The sequence below is a fragment of the Notothenia rossii genome (assembly GCF_949606895.1).
Source record: "Notothenia rossii genome assembly, chromosome: 7".
Taxonomy (NCBI): Eukaryota; Metazoa; Chordata; class Actinopteri; order Perciformes; family Nototheniidae; genus Notothenia; species Notothenia rossii.
This window is the reverse complement of record NC_136905.1, coordinates 75,929,809-75,950,366: the sequence shown is the minus strand read 5'-3', so window position 1 is coordinate 75,950,366 and position 20,558 is coordinate 75,929,809. Positions and strand designations below refer to the sequence as shown.

Below are 20,558 nucleotides of genomic sequence, written 5' to 3'. Positions count from 1 at the left end.
TCTTGGCAGAATTGGCCATTTTATAAACGTTTTACAAACCGGGAAATGGCTTTAAAGACCCTGCCTGACAAGTCTTTGACAGAGCTGAGCAGTTTAAAAGTTTAGAAAATGTTGAGTTTCTGTGGGGTTTGAGAGTTAAATAAAGCAGTGTCTGGATCACAGTAAGGGGTGCAGTGAGGTGTGAGAGAAGCAACAGGGGAGACAAGATGAATTTTTGTGGGGAAAATGAGCTTTTAGTGTGTAGAACCCGATGCTAATGCCATTTAATTAACAGGAGTTTATTAAACACATCAGATTGCTAAACTTCTTTTTTTTTTTGTCCACCAAACACACACTTTCAGGTGCTAAGTGAAGGCAGTGAAGTAGAAGGCCTACTCCCTCTTCCTGTATGGATCTATTTCTGTGGATCTCATCCTTCCTTTTTACTCTCCAACCATTAAGAATTCTCCTTTCAGTAAAGCAGGAGTACAGCAGGCTGCAACAGGAGTGACACACTCAATTATATGTGGTTTCTGCAGGCCGCTGGCTGAGGTCGGGCTCTCAGAGCATTTACCGTCTCAGTGTGTCATCTTCTCTTGACAAATATCCGTCACCCTGCAGCTCGCTGAGATGTTACTTTGAAGCACACCTTTGCTACTTTTCTGTGATTACGCTGTAAACCACTACAGGAAGGCCAAAACACAAAGGGTTTAGAAGCATGCGTGCATCAGTAGAGTGAGTAAAGTACTTCCTGTCTTTAAATCCCCTCAAAGTGCCCCACTGTGTCTTCCTTCAAAGTGGAGCCATTATAAAGCTTTTTTCATTTTTACCTGAAAGATATCCAAACTCTTTAGGGGTGCAAAGTCCATACTTCCCCCCGCTCCGGATAACAATCTGGAAGCTTCTTTTGGTGAAAAGTTTAGTTGTTCTTCCACGTAGAACCATGGGACTTGTTATGATTATATTATTTGACCTTGATTCCTTGAGCTTTCCTTTTTTGGCGTGTGTGTTTTGGTTAGCGGCTCTAGAAGGAACACAGCTCCAGCTTTGGCCTTCATGATTTAGATGCTAAACTGAAGAAAGCCTCACTTTTTCATTGGCCAAAGATGATTCAAACTTAAAGATCTGCTATCATGCTATTTTTAGGCATATATATTATGGGTCTCAGATATATAAAAAAACATGTCTATGATGTGTTTTGCTAGCTAGAAAGACTCAGACCTGAATTTCAACAGCCACATTACAACGGTCATTAGGTCTGCATACTATCAACTGAACAACACATCGAGGATTAAAAAACTAATGTCACAACCGGACTTAGAAAAGCTTGTCCATGCTTTTATCTTTAGTAGACTCGACTACTGCAATAGTGTATTCACAGGGCTGACAAAAAAATCCATCAGAAACTGCAGCTGATCCAGAAAACTGCTGCACGTGTTCTCACGAACAATAAAAGAGTGGATCACATCAGTCCGGTTCTGAAATCTCTACATTGGCTTCCAGTCGGACAAAGAATTGATTTTAAAGTACTATTGCTAGTTTTTAAATCATTACATGGTTTAGGACCAAAGTATATTGTTGAACTCCTACATAATTACGAGCCATCAAGGTGCCTCAGGTCTTCTGGGATGGGTCTTCCGAGAGTCAAAACAAAACATGGAGAGGCAACATTTAGCTGTTATGCCCCGACAATCTGGAACAAACTACCCAAATCATGCACGTCCGCAGAAACGCTTACTATTTTTAAATCGAGACTAAAAACATATCTCTTTGCCGCTGCTTTTAATTGAGCTGCTCATATTCGAACTACAGTATGTATACCTGTGGTGCTTATTTTTATTATTTTATTATCTTTGCTTTGTAATGTCTGTTGTAAAATTGTATCATGTGTTTTTAATGTATTTATTCCTAAAAAGTATTTTAATTTGTTTTTTAAAGCACTTTGAATTGTCGCGTACAGATAAGTGCTATATAAATAAACTTGCCTTGCCTTTGCCCAAAATACCAAACAGATCCTGCATTTCAGACATCCCTCATATCCCTCTATTTCAGCCCTGTTAGAGAACTGCAGCTTCTTAGCTTGAAAAAAAAAGCATATGCTGAATATCTGATCGGGAGAATTCTACCCAGATACAGCCGTGATCAAACGCCATATCATGTTCCAAACCACATTGTGGATTATTTCTGAAACAGTATGGAGCTCAAATGCTTTTTCTCTTGCGGGTTTACCACAAGGTGAGTTCCTTTTTTTTAATTTCCTGCTTTTTTTACACTCTTTCCAGTACAGGTTAGCTCTGAGTATTAGCGATGCTTGCTAATGCAAACACAGACCATATTACGTCCAAAACACATCGGGCATTGTTTCTGATAGCAACGTTTCTGATAGGGCCGTGGGTCCACATTTCAGATATTACGTCGTATCGGACGCAAATCTGGATCAGCTCTGTTATACCCCCGTTTTTAGAGATTTGGCTACGGAAGAAAAGAGAGAGGGTTTTATTTCTGACACTTTGTGAGTTCCCTGACACACCGGGGACACATATTTATGTATAAAAGACATCAAAAAGTGCATTTTTCATGATAGGAGACCCTTAAGTTCGACTTCCAGGATGGAGTTACAGTATATGCTGCTTAGTTAAACAAGGATCATTGCTCCCACCTGCTGCTCAGCCAGTTTCCTCTGGATCTCTTCGCTGTGGCACACGTCGTACACCACGGGTTTGGCGAGCTCCGCCTCCATGCGAGACAGCCATGTCCGCAAATTGCTCATGTTCTTATCCAGCTGCCGCACCGTCACCAGCGTCTCCTTCAGCTTTCCCACTCTGCAGAGAGAAAAGTATCATGTTTAAGAAGGTGTCACAGGAGATTTGCTGCTCAGAGATCAAGAAACCTAATTTAAGGAGTACCGTACAACACAAACATCGTACACGTGATCCCAATAGTGTGCAAACATTTTCTTGAGTTCTCTAGCACCAAATATTTGTTAAATGTTTCCATGGATTAATCCCCCGACCTTTCAGCAATGTGTGCACTTCTTCTCAGATTTACTGCACAGTCTCTACATTGACAGGGGCTATTCTACATTCTTCTTAATGTCAAGAATTATTATGAAAATCTCAATGTTTGTGTTTCTATCAAAGAGTCACTAAAGTAAATCACACAAACATCCTCCTGAGGTGTTATTACTCACACTAAATAATAAAGAACATTTCTTTATCTCTAATTTCAGAAATGTTTGCATTTGCATTGCGTTTGTATTTGATATTGTTAACAATTTCCATAAAACCACTAAGGGATGAAAATATATCTTATTCCTCTGAGCTATCTCCATTGTTACACAACGATTTTTAAAAACACATTAGCTGAACTGAAATGGATAAGAATCAACTCTGTTTCACTCTTTTAAACACATCAGAGGTGCTGCATGTCTCATGAGAGGAGGAGAATCAGAGTTGTGAGACTTTGAGATGCGGCGTGAAGACAACCTTACTTCACAGAGCAGAGATGTTGAGCGTTGGTCCACAGTGGGAATCACACCCATCACCCTGGGTATCGTTGGCACTGCGCTCGGCTCTACACTGAGGCAGCTGAGTGTGGGAACCGCTGCTATCATTCTCACGTGTGACACAACAGGAGCCATTCTAGCAGAGCTGCACACTGGCCTACATCTGACTGAGAGGCACATTCCAGCTCAGCTCCACGTCAGTGACCCACATCACAACACAAAGTAACACAATGCAGAGGAATGACATTCACTGGCTGAAGTACACCTTAATACCCCGAAATTCAACCTTCAACTACAATCCATTACATTTCATTTAGCCAATGCTTCTATTCGAAGAAAGTGCAATAAAAGGTGAAAATACAAACTCAAAAACAAGAACCACGCAGGTCAATAGGTCTTCAATAAGTTTAAGTGAATTGTTTTGACTTTCTACAAACCAACTCTTTTATAATCTTGTTCAATTTCTTTCATATAATAGATTCGTTTTCAAGGATATTTTGTGAGACTTTTATGCAGAAGCATGTCCCTCTCTAGTTTATCAGACATTCAGTAAACTTGAAAGAAAATGACGAGACATTAACGTATATCTCATTACATGGGGAAGCAGATTTTGCAAAGGAACATGCCTGAACAAACACATCGCAATATTTTCATGGCCGACTGCTTATGTTTTCTTGACATTACAATGAATGAGTTAATATCAGTTTGTGCATTTTTCATATATCCTATCTAGTGTCCATTTAAAGAAGCCTATGATGTAATTAACCAGCAACATGCAGCCAACCGTCACTGAAGCCAAACTGTGAAAACGGTTTGTGATTCCCGTAATGAGACACTCAATGAAAGATGCTGACGCTGCTATGACAGAGACTGTATGGAGGATGTCACTGCTCTATTTCTGGATCCTGCAGCCTCTGCGTGACGTGTTTGTGTGCATGCTCAGGGTTGCATGTCTCTACAGGATAGGATGACGTGGCGGTGACACACACACACACACACACACACACACACACACACACACACACACACACACACACACACACACACACACACACACACACACACACACACACACACACACACACACACACACACACACACACACACACACACACACACACACACACACACACACACACACACACACACACACACACACACACACACACACACACATCTAAATAGCGACACACTAGACATCTAGAGCCGGCTGCCTCAATAACATTTCCTCTGAATGACTCTGCATGCGCCTGCCGGTCGACATGCCTGCACCCACAACGCTCAGCCCACCCCCCCCCCCCCCCTCCTACTCTCCATGTCTCCTCCTCCTCCTCCTCTTCCTCTGTATCACAACAAAACATCCGATGTGCTCTCTTTCACCGGCCTCAGCCTCATTTGCGTCGGTGATGAGGAAGAAAGGTACTTACGAGCTGGTGAAGAGGCTACTCCATGGCAGTGGCTCATCCGCTAGCAAACACTACCCCCCCCCCCCACCTCCTCCTCCATCCCTCCCCTCTGCAGTCTGCTTGTCTCCTCCTCCTCTCTCTACACATCTGGATGCAGGTTCATCCAAGGATACACAGCATCAGGAGATCATTTGTAAAATATCTAACTGACTACAACGATAGTTTTCACCATCAATTCATGTGTTGACTTATTTTAGGATGATTGTATTATTTAATACCTCGGAACATGTTTTCAAAAAAGGCTGAACAACATTCTCAAATCTGGGAATTTTATTAAATAATACGGAGAAATCGTCATATTTCAAAAGCAGCAGACAGACAAACAAGCCTCTTGATAAAAAATGAATAAATAAGGTAATATGAAAATTACTTTTCTGTTCAGCTTCATCATTCTCACTCTTCCCCCCCTCTGTCTTTTAAAAGCCTATTTATCTTTTGTTACTTCAGTCATGTAATCTGAGTCTTTAAATGCGTGATGCATGATAAATGTCATGTATATAAAAAGTATCTATTGAGGGGTGATTTCACTAACACTGCTTTAGGGTGTTTTATTTGATCCATATAACCGCTTTGACTACAGTCAGATATCTGTATATCCTCGATCCATGCACTCCAACACTTAATGCAACAATCTGATGTTTGAGAGACAGGAGAAGTGTCTCTTTGGGCTTCTTAAAATATTTTGATGTTTCAATGCATGGACAACTTAGCAGGACCAAAGACTGAGGCACCTTGGATTAGAAATGTACATATTTACGCTGGAAACAAACCTATAATATCCCTTTAAACAGTCCTGCACCAGAAGCAGAGCCATCAAGCAGGAACCAAGAAGCGGAAGCACATTAAAGTCAGTCTGCAGGTCCTGAGCACATTACAGGTGCAGCTGTCCATCGCTGTTACTGTTAGTGGATACGGCAAACAGGGTAGAATCTGTTGACTCAGCGGGAAACCTCAGTGAGAAAAACCTCCATCTGCCTCCTGCCATTTTCAATCAACCAGCCTGCGGTCCAGTGTTATTAAGAGCGATTATGCAAAGCAAGATTTATATTACAGGACAGAACGGTTAAGGTGACAACAGGTGGAGAAAGAAAGGAGGAACACATAAATAAAACAAACGAAAACACATTTATGTAAAGCTCTTTTCTCACATGAAATGTATTACATTATAGTCTTCCTCTATCTGTCACTGTAATGGCTGCTTTAAGACAGGAGCTACAATGATTGTAATGTAATTCTGCACCTGGTGCGACAGACGGAGAATCGCACGCCTAACAAAACAGCAACGAGTTGAAAAGTAATGATATCAAGAAATGTTTTCTCTCATATTTTCCGATTGAATCCCTGATAAATGACCAATGTGAGCCCAACGGACACTCGCCAACGCACCTCACAGTGAATAACCTAATATATTTTCTTTCCTCATCATTCTTTCTTTCATTCAATGGAGAATTCTGCTGCTTATTTCATAATGTCAACACAATCATATATTGTACAGTCTGATGTATTGCTTAACTTCCCACGTGCTTGGTGTACAAAGTTCTGCAGTCTATTTGTTTATTCATTTAACTGCTGCTAGTCTGGATGTAATATTTGAAGCACAATCCAGTCAAAGTTTTCCTTCATTGGTTGAATTGAATGTGTTCTCTTTGATCGAAAACCAGTTAGTTTAAGGAGAACCTCTTTGTGAATTCAACCTATTAATATTACTTTGCCAGTGTTCCATTAATATTCATATTCGAGGCGGCTGTGGCTAAGTGGATAGAGTGCTGGACTTCGAATCAGGGGGTAGCAAGTTCGAGTCCCACCGCAGTCAGTATGTCGTTGTGTCCCTGAGCTGGACACTTCTCCCCAAATGGCTCCTGTGGGGATTGCCCACAGTACTGAATGTGTGTAAGTCGCTTTGGATAAAAGTGTCTAACAAGTGAAATGTAATGTTATATGTAAATGTCATTCTGTCCTCATAGCAAGTGTCGGTCAGTCATGTCATCTAATTTCTTATATCTCTATTTCCTCTTCTTTAACAAACCCCCCCACACCTATACTTTACCTTATTTGCTAAACACACAGAAAACATTAACTCATAGGCAACTACATCCTTACCCACAATCCCTTGTTCAAACTTAACAAATCACTGTGTGAATCGAGCAAAGTCAACAACAAGAGGAGTGCGCTCTTTTTACCATGACTACCAGATCTACAACCACTTAAAAAAATTAGAGAGCATACTTGAAAAAGAGCAGTGTGTGACCAATGTCAGCATTAAACTGCCAAAGCGCCACTTGGGATTTACGACTACAAATCGGCAATTTAGAAACAAAAACAGGCTGTGGTAGACTGAAAGAAGTGGATCTGCTGTACCAGCTGTGAGGGAGATGGAGAAGAAATGGAGGAGGAGGTAGGGAGACAGACTTTTAAAAACAAACATCTGCCTCGCAAGCGTCTTATTCAGACAATGAGGAGAGAGGATGGTGGCCCCCGAGGCTGAGGGCCCGTCGTCACAAAGGCTCGTGTCAGCAGACGGCAGCTGCTGGTGCGGGTGACGGAGCACCCGGTTTGTTTTGGGGGACAAAGGCGAGCATTGGGCCAGTGTCAACGCATCTAATCCCTGTGCAAGTCAAACCTCAGCAGGCTTCTGCCGTTACTTATTGAGGCGAGGCGCAGACAAAAGGCTGAGGGACGCTCGTCACCCGCTCTGAAACAGCTCTTCTACTCCACCAGGGCTTATCGAAACGCGTGACTCAGGACTCTGGCAATGGACCGACCAATGAAAACACTTCATGGCTTTGAAGTAAACTCTTCATGTAATGTAGAAGAAGGTGATAATGGAAAGAAAATAGTGAAATGGAGTAGGGATTAAAGAGGATATATTATGAATGTTTTCAGGTCCATATTTGTATTGTGTGTCTCTCCTGTGACGTGTCTCCATGCTTTAATGTTCAAAAAGCTCTTATTGTTCTCATACTGCCTGTGCTGCAGCACCTCTTTTCACCCTCTGTCCGAAACCAGAGCCCAGTCTGCTCTGATTGGAGATGTCCCACCCCTTAACACATACAGTGTGTTGGAGCGTAAGCTAATAGGAGCGTGAGTGTTACATACTGATGTCATTATGTTGCCGAAGTAGTACACACTAAAGGAAAGGGAGATAGAATAGGGCTCCTTTAATACTAACTATGAATCAGACCACTAAAATCAAACTGCCACACATTTATTCTAACTAGCTTCTGGCAGCATATATATTATTTTAACTCAGAGGGTCTGGGGGTGTCCTCTCTGAGCATGCAGGGTACGGGCGGATTAAAATACTGTGGTTTAATGAGGGCTGGAGCCCACTGAGCTACAAAGTTACTTTTAGTCCTGTCTTTAGTTGCTCATCATTAATCAATAGCTGGGCTTGGGGAAAACACTAAACACAAATGTCATCCCCCCCCCATATTGCTCCAATGGTTTTGAGGGAACAACATATACAAAAGATAAATGCTTCCCCAGTTCTGTTAAGCCGCTTGTAAAGACTCCCCACGTTTATGAGCTTAAAGGCTTTTCACCCCCTCCAGTGTACTGCAGATCCTGAGCCTCAAATCCCACTATTAGTTTTGGCTCTCTAGCTATATTATGATAAATGCCAAATAAACTCAGTAAAGTGCTATTAAATGTGTGATATGCAAGCTGTTTCCTGGTTTGGACCTCTGTTAGAGCATGCAGATGATATTTTAGTCTACAGTGTTCCTGCAACTGTGTCAACATTTTGGGCAATGCCCTTTCCTGTTTCAACATGACAATGGCCCAAGTCCAAGCATGCTCCATAAAGAAAGGTTTTTCACAAGCAGTGTACAGAGACCTTTGTGATGAACTGAGCGCTGACAGAAGCTGGTATTTAGCGTGTCTGTGGAATAATCAAATCTGAATCAACAGGGTGACTTCTGCACATTCCATCACAGACACAAGGCTCGTGCCTCAGCAGCAGCTCATTAACAGGCTTAGCCCCGTTATGATGATGAATGGGGGGGGGGGGGGGGCTGAGAGGAGGGCAACTCCAGCGTTGAGTGTCACGCAGCGTGTCTCTCCAGGTCCCCCATCTATTGTTTCAGATGGAGGGCACTTCTCTGTGCTGATACCTGACGATCATGATAAAAACCCGCTTGGTCCATTTTTATTTTTGACTAGAGATCCTGGTGACTAGTTGTAGGCATATCTAAAGTAAGTGGATATTTTTAAAGTTATATCTAGCTCTCAGTTTTAATATTTCCAACCACATTAATATGGGCTCCTGTTGACTAGGCCTGCACCTTTAGATTGTTTACTTTATCTATTAGTCTGACAATTTAATAAAAAATATTGAAAAATGTCCAAATCAGTTTTTCAAAGCCCAAAGTGGTGGTGTACTTTTTTCAGTCCAAAATACAAAGATATTCACCTATGTAGGACAGTAAAAAAAGAGAATCAGCAAATCTCTATAGTTGTTTGGCTAAGAAACTGGGGCAAAATATATTAACAGATGATTTTCTGTCGATTGACAGCTCTAGTTATTACAATACAAATATCGATTTGAAAGGTGTAGTGTTTATTGTTCAGTAAATGGAACTCATGTTCACATAGAGTATAATAGAAGTAGTCGAATATAATGTTAAAATATATTCTGTTATAATATATTCCACATGAATATCTTGAGGCTTGGGGATTAATTGATTGTGCTTCATCTGCTTCATCATGCACTTCTATACAGTGGAAAATAACTCTCCAATAGTAATATTCTTAAACTCAACACAGACATGCCCATAAGTTTTAAGCTCGTAGGAGCCTGTCTCTCTATATTTGTAATTGTTAAATGTAAAATATCTGGGTTAAAGGTGGGGTAGGTAATTCACTTCAGAAACACTTTTTGTTATATTCCATGGAATGCTCTTAACCTCCCGATAGCAATGAATAGATTAAATGCTTTGACAATAAATACATTTAAAAAAATGTGTGTCTGTGGAAGCCGTAGTACTGTAAAAAGCACGACCAATCATTTTAGGCGGCCCGGCTAAAATAACTGGATGGCCTACCTGCCTGTCAGCCTTCCATCTGTGCACAAACTTATCTCGTGCCCTCATTGGTCATGTGCGCGTTTGTGTGTGTTGGAGGAGGGGCTCTGTAAGGAAGTCTGAAGGAAGGGGCAGATTTTTTTCCGGCTGCGAACTTTCGAATTCTAGCGCACTCGAGCTGGTTTCTCCATTCTTACCTACCCTACGTTTAACTTATCATTGAAACCAATGAGAGAGTCAGAGTCTGAAAACATTTATTTGGGGGACCTTTAAATGCTAAATGTGGGTTAAAGAAGAGCCTGAAGAGAGACACTAACTGGTCACTAAACAGCCACCATATGGCAGATCTAAGTCACTCATTCCCATGGAGGATCAGTCAGCTCCACCCCCCACACACCCTGGCTGGTTGAACCCATCTGGCTTCACTGTTGCTCAGCTCTATTAAGTTCAATTTTCTCTGATTTAATGTGGAGTTTATAAACTTTCCATCTATCATTTTATAGTCCCATTACAGGCAATTATCTGGAGAGAATTCTGATTAAACTCCCTGTCTGTCCTGTTTTTGCCAGAGATGTGGGGATAATTGTGGTGCACTCTAACACTCTGCATCCATTCTGCTGCACAGCGAGGACACAGCAATAATAATATCTGTACTGTTTGATGAGGAGGAAGCTAAGTTACTTAAAAAGGACGGGAAAGATGCAGAAAACACCGCAGCTAATGTGTGATATTTAAAAACAAATCTCTTTCATCAACAACCAGCCAAGCAGTGAGAACACCTTATTATACAAAACATAATATAGAGTGCACTTTAAACTAAAAAACATTCCTAATATAGCATCAGTTAAAAGTGGAAGCCAATTATTAAAAGTCCAAATGTGGAGCATTACTATTGATGGGCCAAGCTTGTTTCCTTTCATCTGTCACTGGTAAAATACAGCCATGATCCAAGCGGCAATATTGATCACTTTTCAAACCCATCAATACAAAATCACACCTGTTTTACCCAATGAATGGCCAGATCTTTGAAGAACAGAAAGTAGTGTGTAGGGACTTGGCTTGGGAACCTTGGCTCACTGGTTAAAGACCCGATCGGACCAAATACAGACTTAAGAGGTGCTAGTTTACCTCCGTGGCAGTTCCCAATAACAAGGCACCAAACCCCAAACTGGCCTCCACTTCACACTGACACCTCTCCGCTAATGATGGTGTATAGGTCCTGGTTGAGTTCATGTGTGTATTTCCTATGTGTGTAATGTAACATACTAACTGTCATGTGATATGCAGCCAGAAGCAGGATTTGACCACTGTCAATTAACTAACTGACCCCACCACAGTAGATCAGCCAATGTGTTCCTCTCACTCAAAGTGCTTATGTTCACATTGTACTTCTACCAGTCAGTCTCATTGCACAGTGCTGCTTCATGTAGATCAGCATTAAGGAGACACTAAGCTGTGCATTTCAGCCACAACACTGCGCTCTGTAGCGGAATGAGATTGATGGATTAATAACATCACTCTGTCGGCTCGCAGCTTTTCTGTTTAAATCTGCAGCCTCGGTGAATAAACAGCTGTGCTCTGCTCCTGTTCTCAGAGGACAAACCAATAACATAAACACGAGACTGGACATGGAAAGCTGTTCCTACCTGGCCTCTATGTTGTCGAACAGATGCTGCCAGCGGTCGTTGATGTCCTTCAGCTTGTCGTTTACTTCTGTCTCTTTCGTCTTGTTGCTGGCTGTAATGAGTTGTTCTCCGAGCTGCTTCAAATGAGTCTTATTGTCACTGAACAGGTTGATCTCTTCCATGCAGTCCTAATGGAAAAACACAGGAGAAAAAGAACGAAATAAGTACGGTACTTATAGATCTACAATTCAAACCATAATAATTACGGGTACTACATTTAATAACTTCTCTGCAGGATTTAAGGAATTGATTTATTCTAATTGCTAGAAGTCTGACTTTAAGGACAGCGTTAGAACTTCATACTGGCTAAGGTAAGGATACAAAGAAGATTTCAAAGAAATCATAAAAAAGAAAAAGGTTCATGTTCTTTGAAAAATGTGTTTACTTAGAAAACCCACTTTTCATTAATAATTTTGAGTAAACTTACTATATCTTCAACCAGAAATGTAGTGCATTAAAATTCATGAAAGCCTTAAAAAGTGGGTAAGCTCTACTCCTGAAAGAGACCTTAAACTTGAATTGAACTTGATTTACTCGTTGCTAGAAAAAACGACTTTTTGGAAGTTTGCCAGGGAGTAAGAACTCCTGCTGCGTGGATAAGGCACTAAATCTAAAGCTCCTGTCCTGAAAAGGTTTGAACCCCCTGGCAGGGCAATAAGTTTGAGTTTCTATAACAGCAGTTGCCTCAACTTCCCTCCACACCCCCCCCCTCGTCCCCTCCCCACACCGTGACAAATGAAAGGGGCCGTGAACTGGACACAAAACAAACCCGCGTGGCCCTGCTGGGGCTCAAACAGCTGGCGTCTCTTTAACAATCAGGGGGGAATACACAGCTTTTGGAAAAGCCCAGACCCTGCCCCGCCCAGTGAGCAGGCGTGACACAGCGAAATAAAACAAAACCAAACTGGTGTATTGCCGACAACTTGTTACAATTAAAGAGCGATATGACGCTCTCTAGAATCCCATCACCCACAAAATGGTTAACATTTGTTGAGAATTTGACAGAAAGTATTACTTATATGTAATAAATAAGGTCAAATTTTGCACGGATATACAAACGTATAAATCTGGCTAGCTTCATCCAAATACGCATCGAGCTATGCCGATACGTGTCGGATTTTTGTAATTGTAAGGACAAAACAAATAACTTTTTTGTCAGCCCTTGTGAACTTTCTAGCAACTTCTATTTTACATTTGGACAGGTTTTAAAGTCATTGTAATGACAAAAACCACACATATATTGGACCCAAAAGTGATTTTCTTAAATATTCACTCCAAAAGTCAGATTGAAGGTACATCTCATTCTTGTTTGGACCAATCCATTCACACAATAAACTTGAATCATCAGCTTCCATGGATGATGAATTTACAGCCATCAAAACAAGTGACAGTAATCCCATCTTCAGTCCACTGTAACTAGTGGTTATCTGTTGTATCACATAAACACTGTTGAATGGGATTGTGTCTACGCTTCAAGCTTCCTACCTTCTTGAGTTTCTCCACCATCTCCTCGATGTTGAGGTCGGACTTGTGCGCCACCTTGTTCTCCATCTGCGCCAGCCACTCACACAGCTCCTTGTTCTTCTCTTTGAAGATGATCCAAGCATTCAGGCGGTCTTCGATCTCCTGTTTACGCTTTGAAACCTGACACAAGAAGGATGTTGAGAAAGAACATGAATAAGATGCTAGTTGCACTGTGGATGGATCTTTAACATCCTTACTACTAATGAGCCAGAGGCATGTGGTCCAATCATTTCAAATTGATTTGTCTTGTGAGCAGAGTTGGGAGGGGTGACGAAGTTGGATTCATGTTAGAAAATGTTTTACCGTTCCAAATGGTCAAAGGTTAAGGTGACTGCAAACGCCTGCCATCATAGAGAGGGGACATGTGATCGTCTTTTAAATACGGAGATCATTCTGCACCATTTTAGGTAGGACTCGGAGGCCCATTGTCCACAACGATAGGATGGTGTGCAAAGTAAAAGGCTTCTTAGATGAGGACTAAACTGAAAACTCTAGCTTCACTTTATGTTTAACCTCCCATGTCCTATCTGGAGCAGCACACATCCACTTTTGTTAGAGGGGCATGTTGGTTTACAGGTCTACAAGTTAAAATAACCAACAAAAACAAACACACAGAGTTTAAAAGTGAAAGTGAGTATCATCACTCCCCCTCCCCCAGACTCATTTCCATACAAAAGCCCATTACAACATTTCTCTCCTGTCACCCTCTGTTCCCCCCTCACCACCACCCCCCACCACAGACCTGTTGGTCACTTCAGTCCAACACAAGATTTACTAACTTAACTCCTCATTAAAGGCTCTGGCTCCTAACACTAATGACTTGGAAACAGACAAAGAAAGAGTGAATTCTGGTTCAAATGCAGCATGCTCTCTAACGTCTGCAGGAGTGAGGGCTGTCTCGAACAAGTCAGATGACCAACTGTGATTTAATAAAAGACAATTAAGTGTCTCATTGAGCTGCACTTACTTTTGACTCACGTTGTCTCCTAGTTTTGAAGCCGTTTGGGAAGCTAAATGATCTCACCTGACTGGCTGCTGTCTTTTAACTCTCTCACACACACACACACACACACACACACACACACACACACACACACACACACACACACACACACACACACACACACACACACACACACACACACACACACACACACACACACACACACACACACACACACACACACACACACACACACACACACACACACACACACACACACACAACTAAACACAAAGTGAGTGAATGTTTTGGTTGAGCTGCTCTCACAAGTTAGCTTTAAAATGATTAACCTTCCACAACCAGCAGTCCTAAACTTTCATTTTCAAATGAATCACCATGGTGAATCCAAAAGAAAATGGGAAAATTATTTAAAAGTGGTTCCCAAAGAGGTAAAAAGTTTAATAACGGGACCCTTTGAACAACATGTTTTTTGCCATATTGACGACACGAGCCACAAAAACCTAACTACAAAGTACTTACTCCAAAGGAAAGAAAGTAGTACCCATTTCAACATCAGGCAGATGTCACTCCCAGCAAGTGAACAATCAAGATCACATGTAAGTGTTCAAAATAAATAAATCAAATCAGACAAACAGTGGAGACAATCTCAGTTACAAGCTGTGATTGAAGGATAACCTGAGACACTTTATGAGAAGATGAGTCCCATCATGTTTTATCGTCCTCAGGAGTTTATCAGACTTACCTTGAGGCAGAGTTCCTCCCACTGACAGTGCAGGTGCTCCACCTGCTCCTGCAGCAGCAGGACGTCGTCGGCGATGATGTACTGGGACAGATCCGTCTTCATGGTGCTCAGCTCTGTCAGGCTCTCAGCCCAGTCCTCCAGGCAGTCCTCGTTCTCCTGCATACCATAACACAGCGAGCGCCACAACAAACTGTCAGACCTCCTCTCCCACAGCTCACTCTACAGATACTCCCTGATGTCTCTGTCTGCCCAGCCCCTTTCTCTCTCCCTGTCTCTCTTTTCTCTCTTTCTCTCTCTTTCTACTGGCCCAGAGAGGATTAATGAGGGCCACAGGCTGCAGGTCGGCCGGGGGAGGGGTGCATTGGAGGGGGGAGGGGAGGGGATTGAGGGAGGGGTGGGGGATAAAGGCAGTGATGGGTCAGGGAGGATGTGTTGAGACAAACCTGTTTCAAACTTGGCTTTGCATTCTTTGACCTCTAGTGATCGTTTTCACAGAAGGCTCCAAGTTTGAAGTGGACTGCTTCCTGATGTCCTTACAATATGTCTTCTTCACAAACTGTTTAGTCCGGTTTAGATATTTTAAAAAGGGGCTTTTATTGCTATTGTCACTATGAAAAGTTATGTGAATCTAAACTTTACTTCTGTATCAATGGATTAGAATCTAGTCTTTTTATTCATTGAAGTCATTTTCAAAAAGATGGTGCTTAGCGCTATCGTGTAATGCAGTGCAACTCACAGCAGAATAAAAAGCCCAAATGTATAGGGAGTAGTAGAACATTTTGGGACAAAGTTCATTCAGGGGATTAAATGGGTTTCCAATTATTCCGTTCTTTAAAAAAAATACATGATACATTTAAAACCCTCCCGTTACATTCAGGGTCGAATTGACCCGTTTGAAAGTTTGAAAATCTACAAAAAATACTTTCAAGCATTTATTTTATATGAAACTTCTTCTGATTACCTTAAATAAGTGCAATAAACAAGTAAAATGAAAATGGTTCATGTCATGCAAATGCATGAACAGTGTGTGTTTATGTTTTGTGTTTGTGAGGCCAGCTGTGTGCAGATGTACCTTGATGTATTTCTCGGCAATCTGCAGCTCCTCTGCAAAATCTGGCATCGACTCGTTAAGTCTGGTCTTCAAGTCCTTCAACTGCAGCGTGCTGTCTCCCAGTCCGGCCTCGCAGCGCTCCCAGTTCTGTCACACAGTCAAAAACTGCTTAGAAACCCTTTAATCACACTGATCGATGCTGTGGGGTCTGAACCTGCTGATAAGGCTTTGAGAACGACTTCTTTGTCTTTGGCTTCCTAAACCTATCCACAGTCATTCATTAGAGCAGATTACATTAACTTGGCCGCTCGCGATGCTAACAGAATATGTCAGAGGCCGAGGACAGAAGGAGGATTGAGGTGTACCAGTCAGAGATTAGGTGGTGACACAAAACATCAACAATAACTGCATATTTCTTTAAGGTTTTTAAAGACACATTTTGTAAATCTTTGCTTATGTCAGGAAATTGCTAACATTTTATCAAATGAATTAATATTAAAAAAAATAGACTCAATCAATGATATAGAAACTCTCCAGACCAAACATCAGTAACAGTGGGTTGAAATTGCAAAAATGAAATTAGGGCTATAAATAACAATTATTAAACATTTTCTAAACTATTAATAGTTTGTCTTTAAAATGTCCGGACCAAGATGCCAAATTGAGAAGGATATGAAGCAGAAAGAAACAATTAAACAAACTGACATTAGTAAATAAAAAAACAGAGAAGGTTTGGCATTTTTCTTGCAGCAGTAGATACGTTTCTTCCTGCCTTGACCACAGACCATAAAAAAAAAATGTTGGGCCCAATCCATGACCAGGGCCATAGGGTCCCAGTCCAGACCCAATCCCAATAAGACCAATTAAAACCAAGTCTGACCCCATTACAAGCAAACACCCGAAGTAGCATATTTAAATAAATAAAAAAAGGTAGTTAAGTGCAACATGGACCAGGACCAAGTCATGTAGGTACAACACACTTTTCCAAAAAAACAGCAGACTAAGATCTAAAAGGTGCTGTAAAATACCCTGAAGGCATCACTTCATCTGCTGCTAAACCACAGTGAGTCAAGAGAACGTCCTTGCCTGCACGATAGCGTCGGTGAGGTCCATCCTCCGGCCCAGCAGGCTGTGGAGCTTCTCCCAATCCTCCTGCAGGTTTCCCAGGTCCGTCTGCAGCTGAGTCTGGGTCTCCTCGTCCCCCATGGAGAAGAGCTGCCGGCCCACTTCCAGAGTGTGGATGAAGCTGCACTGATACCTCTGGAACAACAGCTCCGTGTGCTGAGGACAGATTATATAAAAGATGACTTTAAAAAAGGACAGGAGAAAAAGAAAGGAAGACAGAAAGAGACCAGGAGAGAAAGCTTAGCAGTGAAATGCTCTGTGATTTCTGCAGTGAAGGGTTCCCTTTTATTGAGAAGCAGCTATCTGCTCCTGCTCATCTTAATCAAGCGCTCACAAGACCTAGAAAGGAATCACTCTTCCTTATCTCTTTTGTTTGGCTTTTAATGTAAATGTAATCATGAGCAGTTGTCTCCTTTTCCTAAGTCTCAAACCAGGCCTCAGGCGGAAGTTTAGTTCCTGTTTGTGGTAACGACTGATCTTTATCTCAACTAAGAGTGTTTTAAACTCATTCATAAAAACAGCCAAGTTGGTTCTGGAGGGTGTGAAAGTGAAAAATTAGATTTGTAGGAACAGTCAGATTCAGGACAGGATTGTATTAAAGAAGATATAAATAAAATAATCCACTCAGACCAAACCATCTTAGATCTGATGCTGTCATTTATTGCTGCAAATATTTGCTTTTTTACATTAGAATATTCTGTCCTTGATGTTTAAAGAGGGTTGTCCAGGTGTGTGTGCATGTAAATGGTCTGCAAAGGCTAAAATCCCTGTGTTCCCTCCAGGGGTGAGTTTCTCTTCCACAAACTCCCCCGGGCCTGAAACGCCTCCATTGGACTCTTTTGTTTACTTCTGTAACATAGTGACATCTCTATGTAACACTTGCGCTCCCTATTGGCTAGCACTCCAACATATTGTACGTGATAAGGGGAAGGGGAGGCTAAGGGGAGGGACAGCTCTAAGCGGTTGACCAATCACAACAGATATTTCCCCCAGAAACCTGCAGGTCCGCTGCAACTCTTACTACTTTTAAATCCAGGCTGAAGACCTTTCTTTTTGTCGCTGCTTTTAATTGAAAGTGAGCCGTTGTGTTCATCAGTAAAGTGGAACTTCTGTGTGAACTATTCATATCTTAAACTGCACTGTAACTTTTATTCATGTGATTTTTATTCATGTACTTTTTCTTTTAATGTTTCTTTTATTATCTTTTCTTTTTAATGACTGTTTTTAAATGCCTTTGTCTGAATGTCTTTCATTTTTGTAAAGCACCTTGAATTGCCTTGTGTTGAAAGGTGCTATATAAATAAACTTGCCTTGCCTTGTGTGGAATAATGAATTCCCTCACCTGCAGGTCCTGGAGGGAGCGTCTCAGCTGCTGCAGGCTGCAGTGTGCCGGGCCGGCGGGGGGGAGGAGGGTCTGCGTCTCCGTCAGGAACCCCTGCAGCTTCTTCAGGCTGCGGCTGTACAGGTGCCAGTTCCTCAGCAGCCCCTCCACCAGGCAGCGCCGCTGGTCCGCCCGCTGCACCGCCCCCTGCCAGTGCTCCCGGAGGTGGGTGAGCTTCAGGATGAAGTCACTCCTGGATAACACAGTTCAGAAATGATGGTAAACTTTCCCTTACACTTTTAATACTACAATGATAATACACTCTGATCGTCTTACCTGTCCTCCACCTCTCCTCTCTGCAGCAGATGAAGAGCTTCAGTGATGACGGAATGCAGGATCTGGTGTCCAGAAAACAGCTCTGTCTGAAAACGCTGAAACACCATAAGAGATCAGGATTCCATCTCTGTGTGTTGAAGGGGTTTTAAGATCTTTTGTGATTGAGTGTGTGATTCGGATACCTTGTGTGTACGGAGCTGCTGTCTGAGGCCGGTGTAGGAGCCGGCCACGTCCACAGCCAGGCTGTCCTCCATCCTCTGCAGGAAGGACATCCAGCTCTCACACTTCTGCTCAAAGCTCTGCTGCCTCAGAGCCTCCGTCTGAAGCTCACTGCACACAGTTGGAGGAAAACAAATCATTTCAAATCTGCTAAGTGCTGCACTACATTTCTTTCATGGATTTAGAGTTTAATGGGGTCAAAATCTGTCCTTAAATGTATTTATTTTGTACTCTCACATTTTGAATCAAACCTTAAAAGGATTTTGTGATTTCACTTATAGCATGACAATAAGGTGTTGAACAAAGTATTTATAAAGATCTATGTTATTTGGAGTATATGCTGAGCGTCTGATGATACTTCTGGTACAAAGTGTAGGATCACAAAGTGTGTTTTTAGTGTTAGCAACAGGGCAAGTGATCATAAAATCCATCTCACTATTAAATATCCAGATGTTTTATTACAAAGGCGTAGTAAAATCATACCTTTTGGTACATGACATAAACTATAAGTTACCTGCAGGTCTCCTCAGCTCGGGCGGAGGTTTCGGTCCAGCGATTGTTGAGGCGTTGCAGGCGGCGCGCTGCGGCGTCTCCGACCGTCAGGCTGCAGCTCTGCTCATTCAGTACGTCCAGATCAGCTGACAGGCCGCTCAGCTCGAGGAGGCCAGACTGGAAACACATGGTGGCAGCTCAGATCACAAAGTCTGAACTATTGCACGCATGACATTACAGCTGAGAAATACTTCATGCTTTAAACTTGTTCTGTGATCTTCTGTCCAAATCTAATCTTCTAATGTATTTAGTTTTTGACTCGTGGTTTGGAAAATGTCTCAGGTGTAGATAAACCGATTATTTATAGCTTTAAGTGTCCTTAAAAGGTCCAGACCTTTGGAAACTAGTCCAAAAAGTATTTTTTGTCCCAATAACAATTCAAGACATCTTTGTAGGATTAAAACAGAGAGGAAGAAGCAGTACTACAATCATCCTAAACTCAGTACATTTTCTCTCACCTGGTCTGCGGTGGGACTCACATCCTGCAGTCGCTCCTGCCAGAGCTGCAGGTTTCCCTCCAGAGACTTCAGGACGCTTTCAAACTCCTGCAGCCGCTGAAGCTCCTCCTGCACGCAAACATGATACATGACTCACAGCCTACTGGGTCTTAATTTACTCTAATTCACTCTGATACTTAGAGCAAACAGGTGGCAGGTTACACAACACACAAGTTATGCAGTACTCTGGAAAAGCGCCTGCATCACAGAGCATATCCAAAAGTATCTACTAGACTAGACGAGCATAAGAAACGTATTTCAATTTTTTTTAAACAATAAAACAATATTTTGAATTAAATAAGTTTGCATGAGCAAAAACGTATCAGTTATGCATTGTAAATTATTAAAAAGCCACAGAAATCAGCAGCATGTAACAGTAAAAGCTTATATTTGGGTTTGTTTACATACAAATGTTAATTACCTGAGCCTTTTTAATCTGACAGCTCATATCAATAATTTTCCTCAGGTAAAATGTTTCTTTGCTTCAGTATCACCGTGTACAGTTGTCTGAGTCACCTAGGAAACAACAAATCCAAAATAACTTGGTCCAATCCCATAAACTCAGCGAGTT

The 20,558-nt window shown here is 41.8% G+C and overlaps 1 protein-coding gene across 4 annotated transcripts in view; it reads right to left on the bottom strand.

Annotated features, from left to right (window-relative positions):
* LOC307046293 (nesprin-2-like) overlaps positions 1-20,558 on the bottom strand; it is a 53,829-nt gene that overhangs the window by 14,213 nt on the left and 19,058 nt on the right. For all 4 annotated transcript variants that reach the window (XM_079692679.1, XM_079692677.1, XM_079692676.1 and 1 more), the window contains 11 exons: positions 19,949-20,056; positions 19,453-19,607; positions 18,902-19,049; positions 18,720-18,814; positions 18,405-18,636; positions 17,024-17,218; positions 15,959-16,084; positions 14,887-15,042; positions 13,142-13,300; positions 11,618-11,784; positions 2,639-2,801 (listed from right to left, as the gene is read on the bottom strand). In XM_079692679.1, coding sequence (XP_079548805.1) covers positions 2,639-2,801; positions 11,618-11,784; positions 13,142-13,300; positions 14,887-15,042; positions 15,959-16,084; positions 17,024-17,218; positions 18,405-18,636; positions 18,720-18,814; positions 18,902-19,049; positions 19,453-19,607; positions 19,949-20,056 — 1,704 coding nt within the window. The remainder of the gene's footprint in view (positions 1-2,638; positions 2,802-11,617; positions 11,785-13,141; positions 13,301-14,886; positions 15,043-15,958; positions 16,085-17,023; positions 17,219-18,404; positions 18,637-18,719; positions 18,815-18,901; positions 19,050-19,452; positions 19,608-19,948; positions 20,057-20,558) is intronic.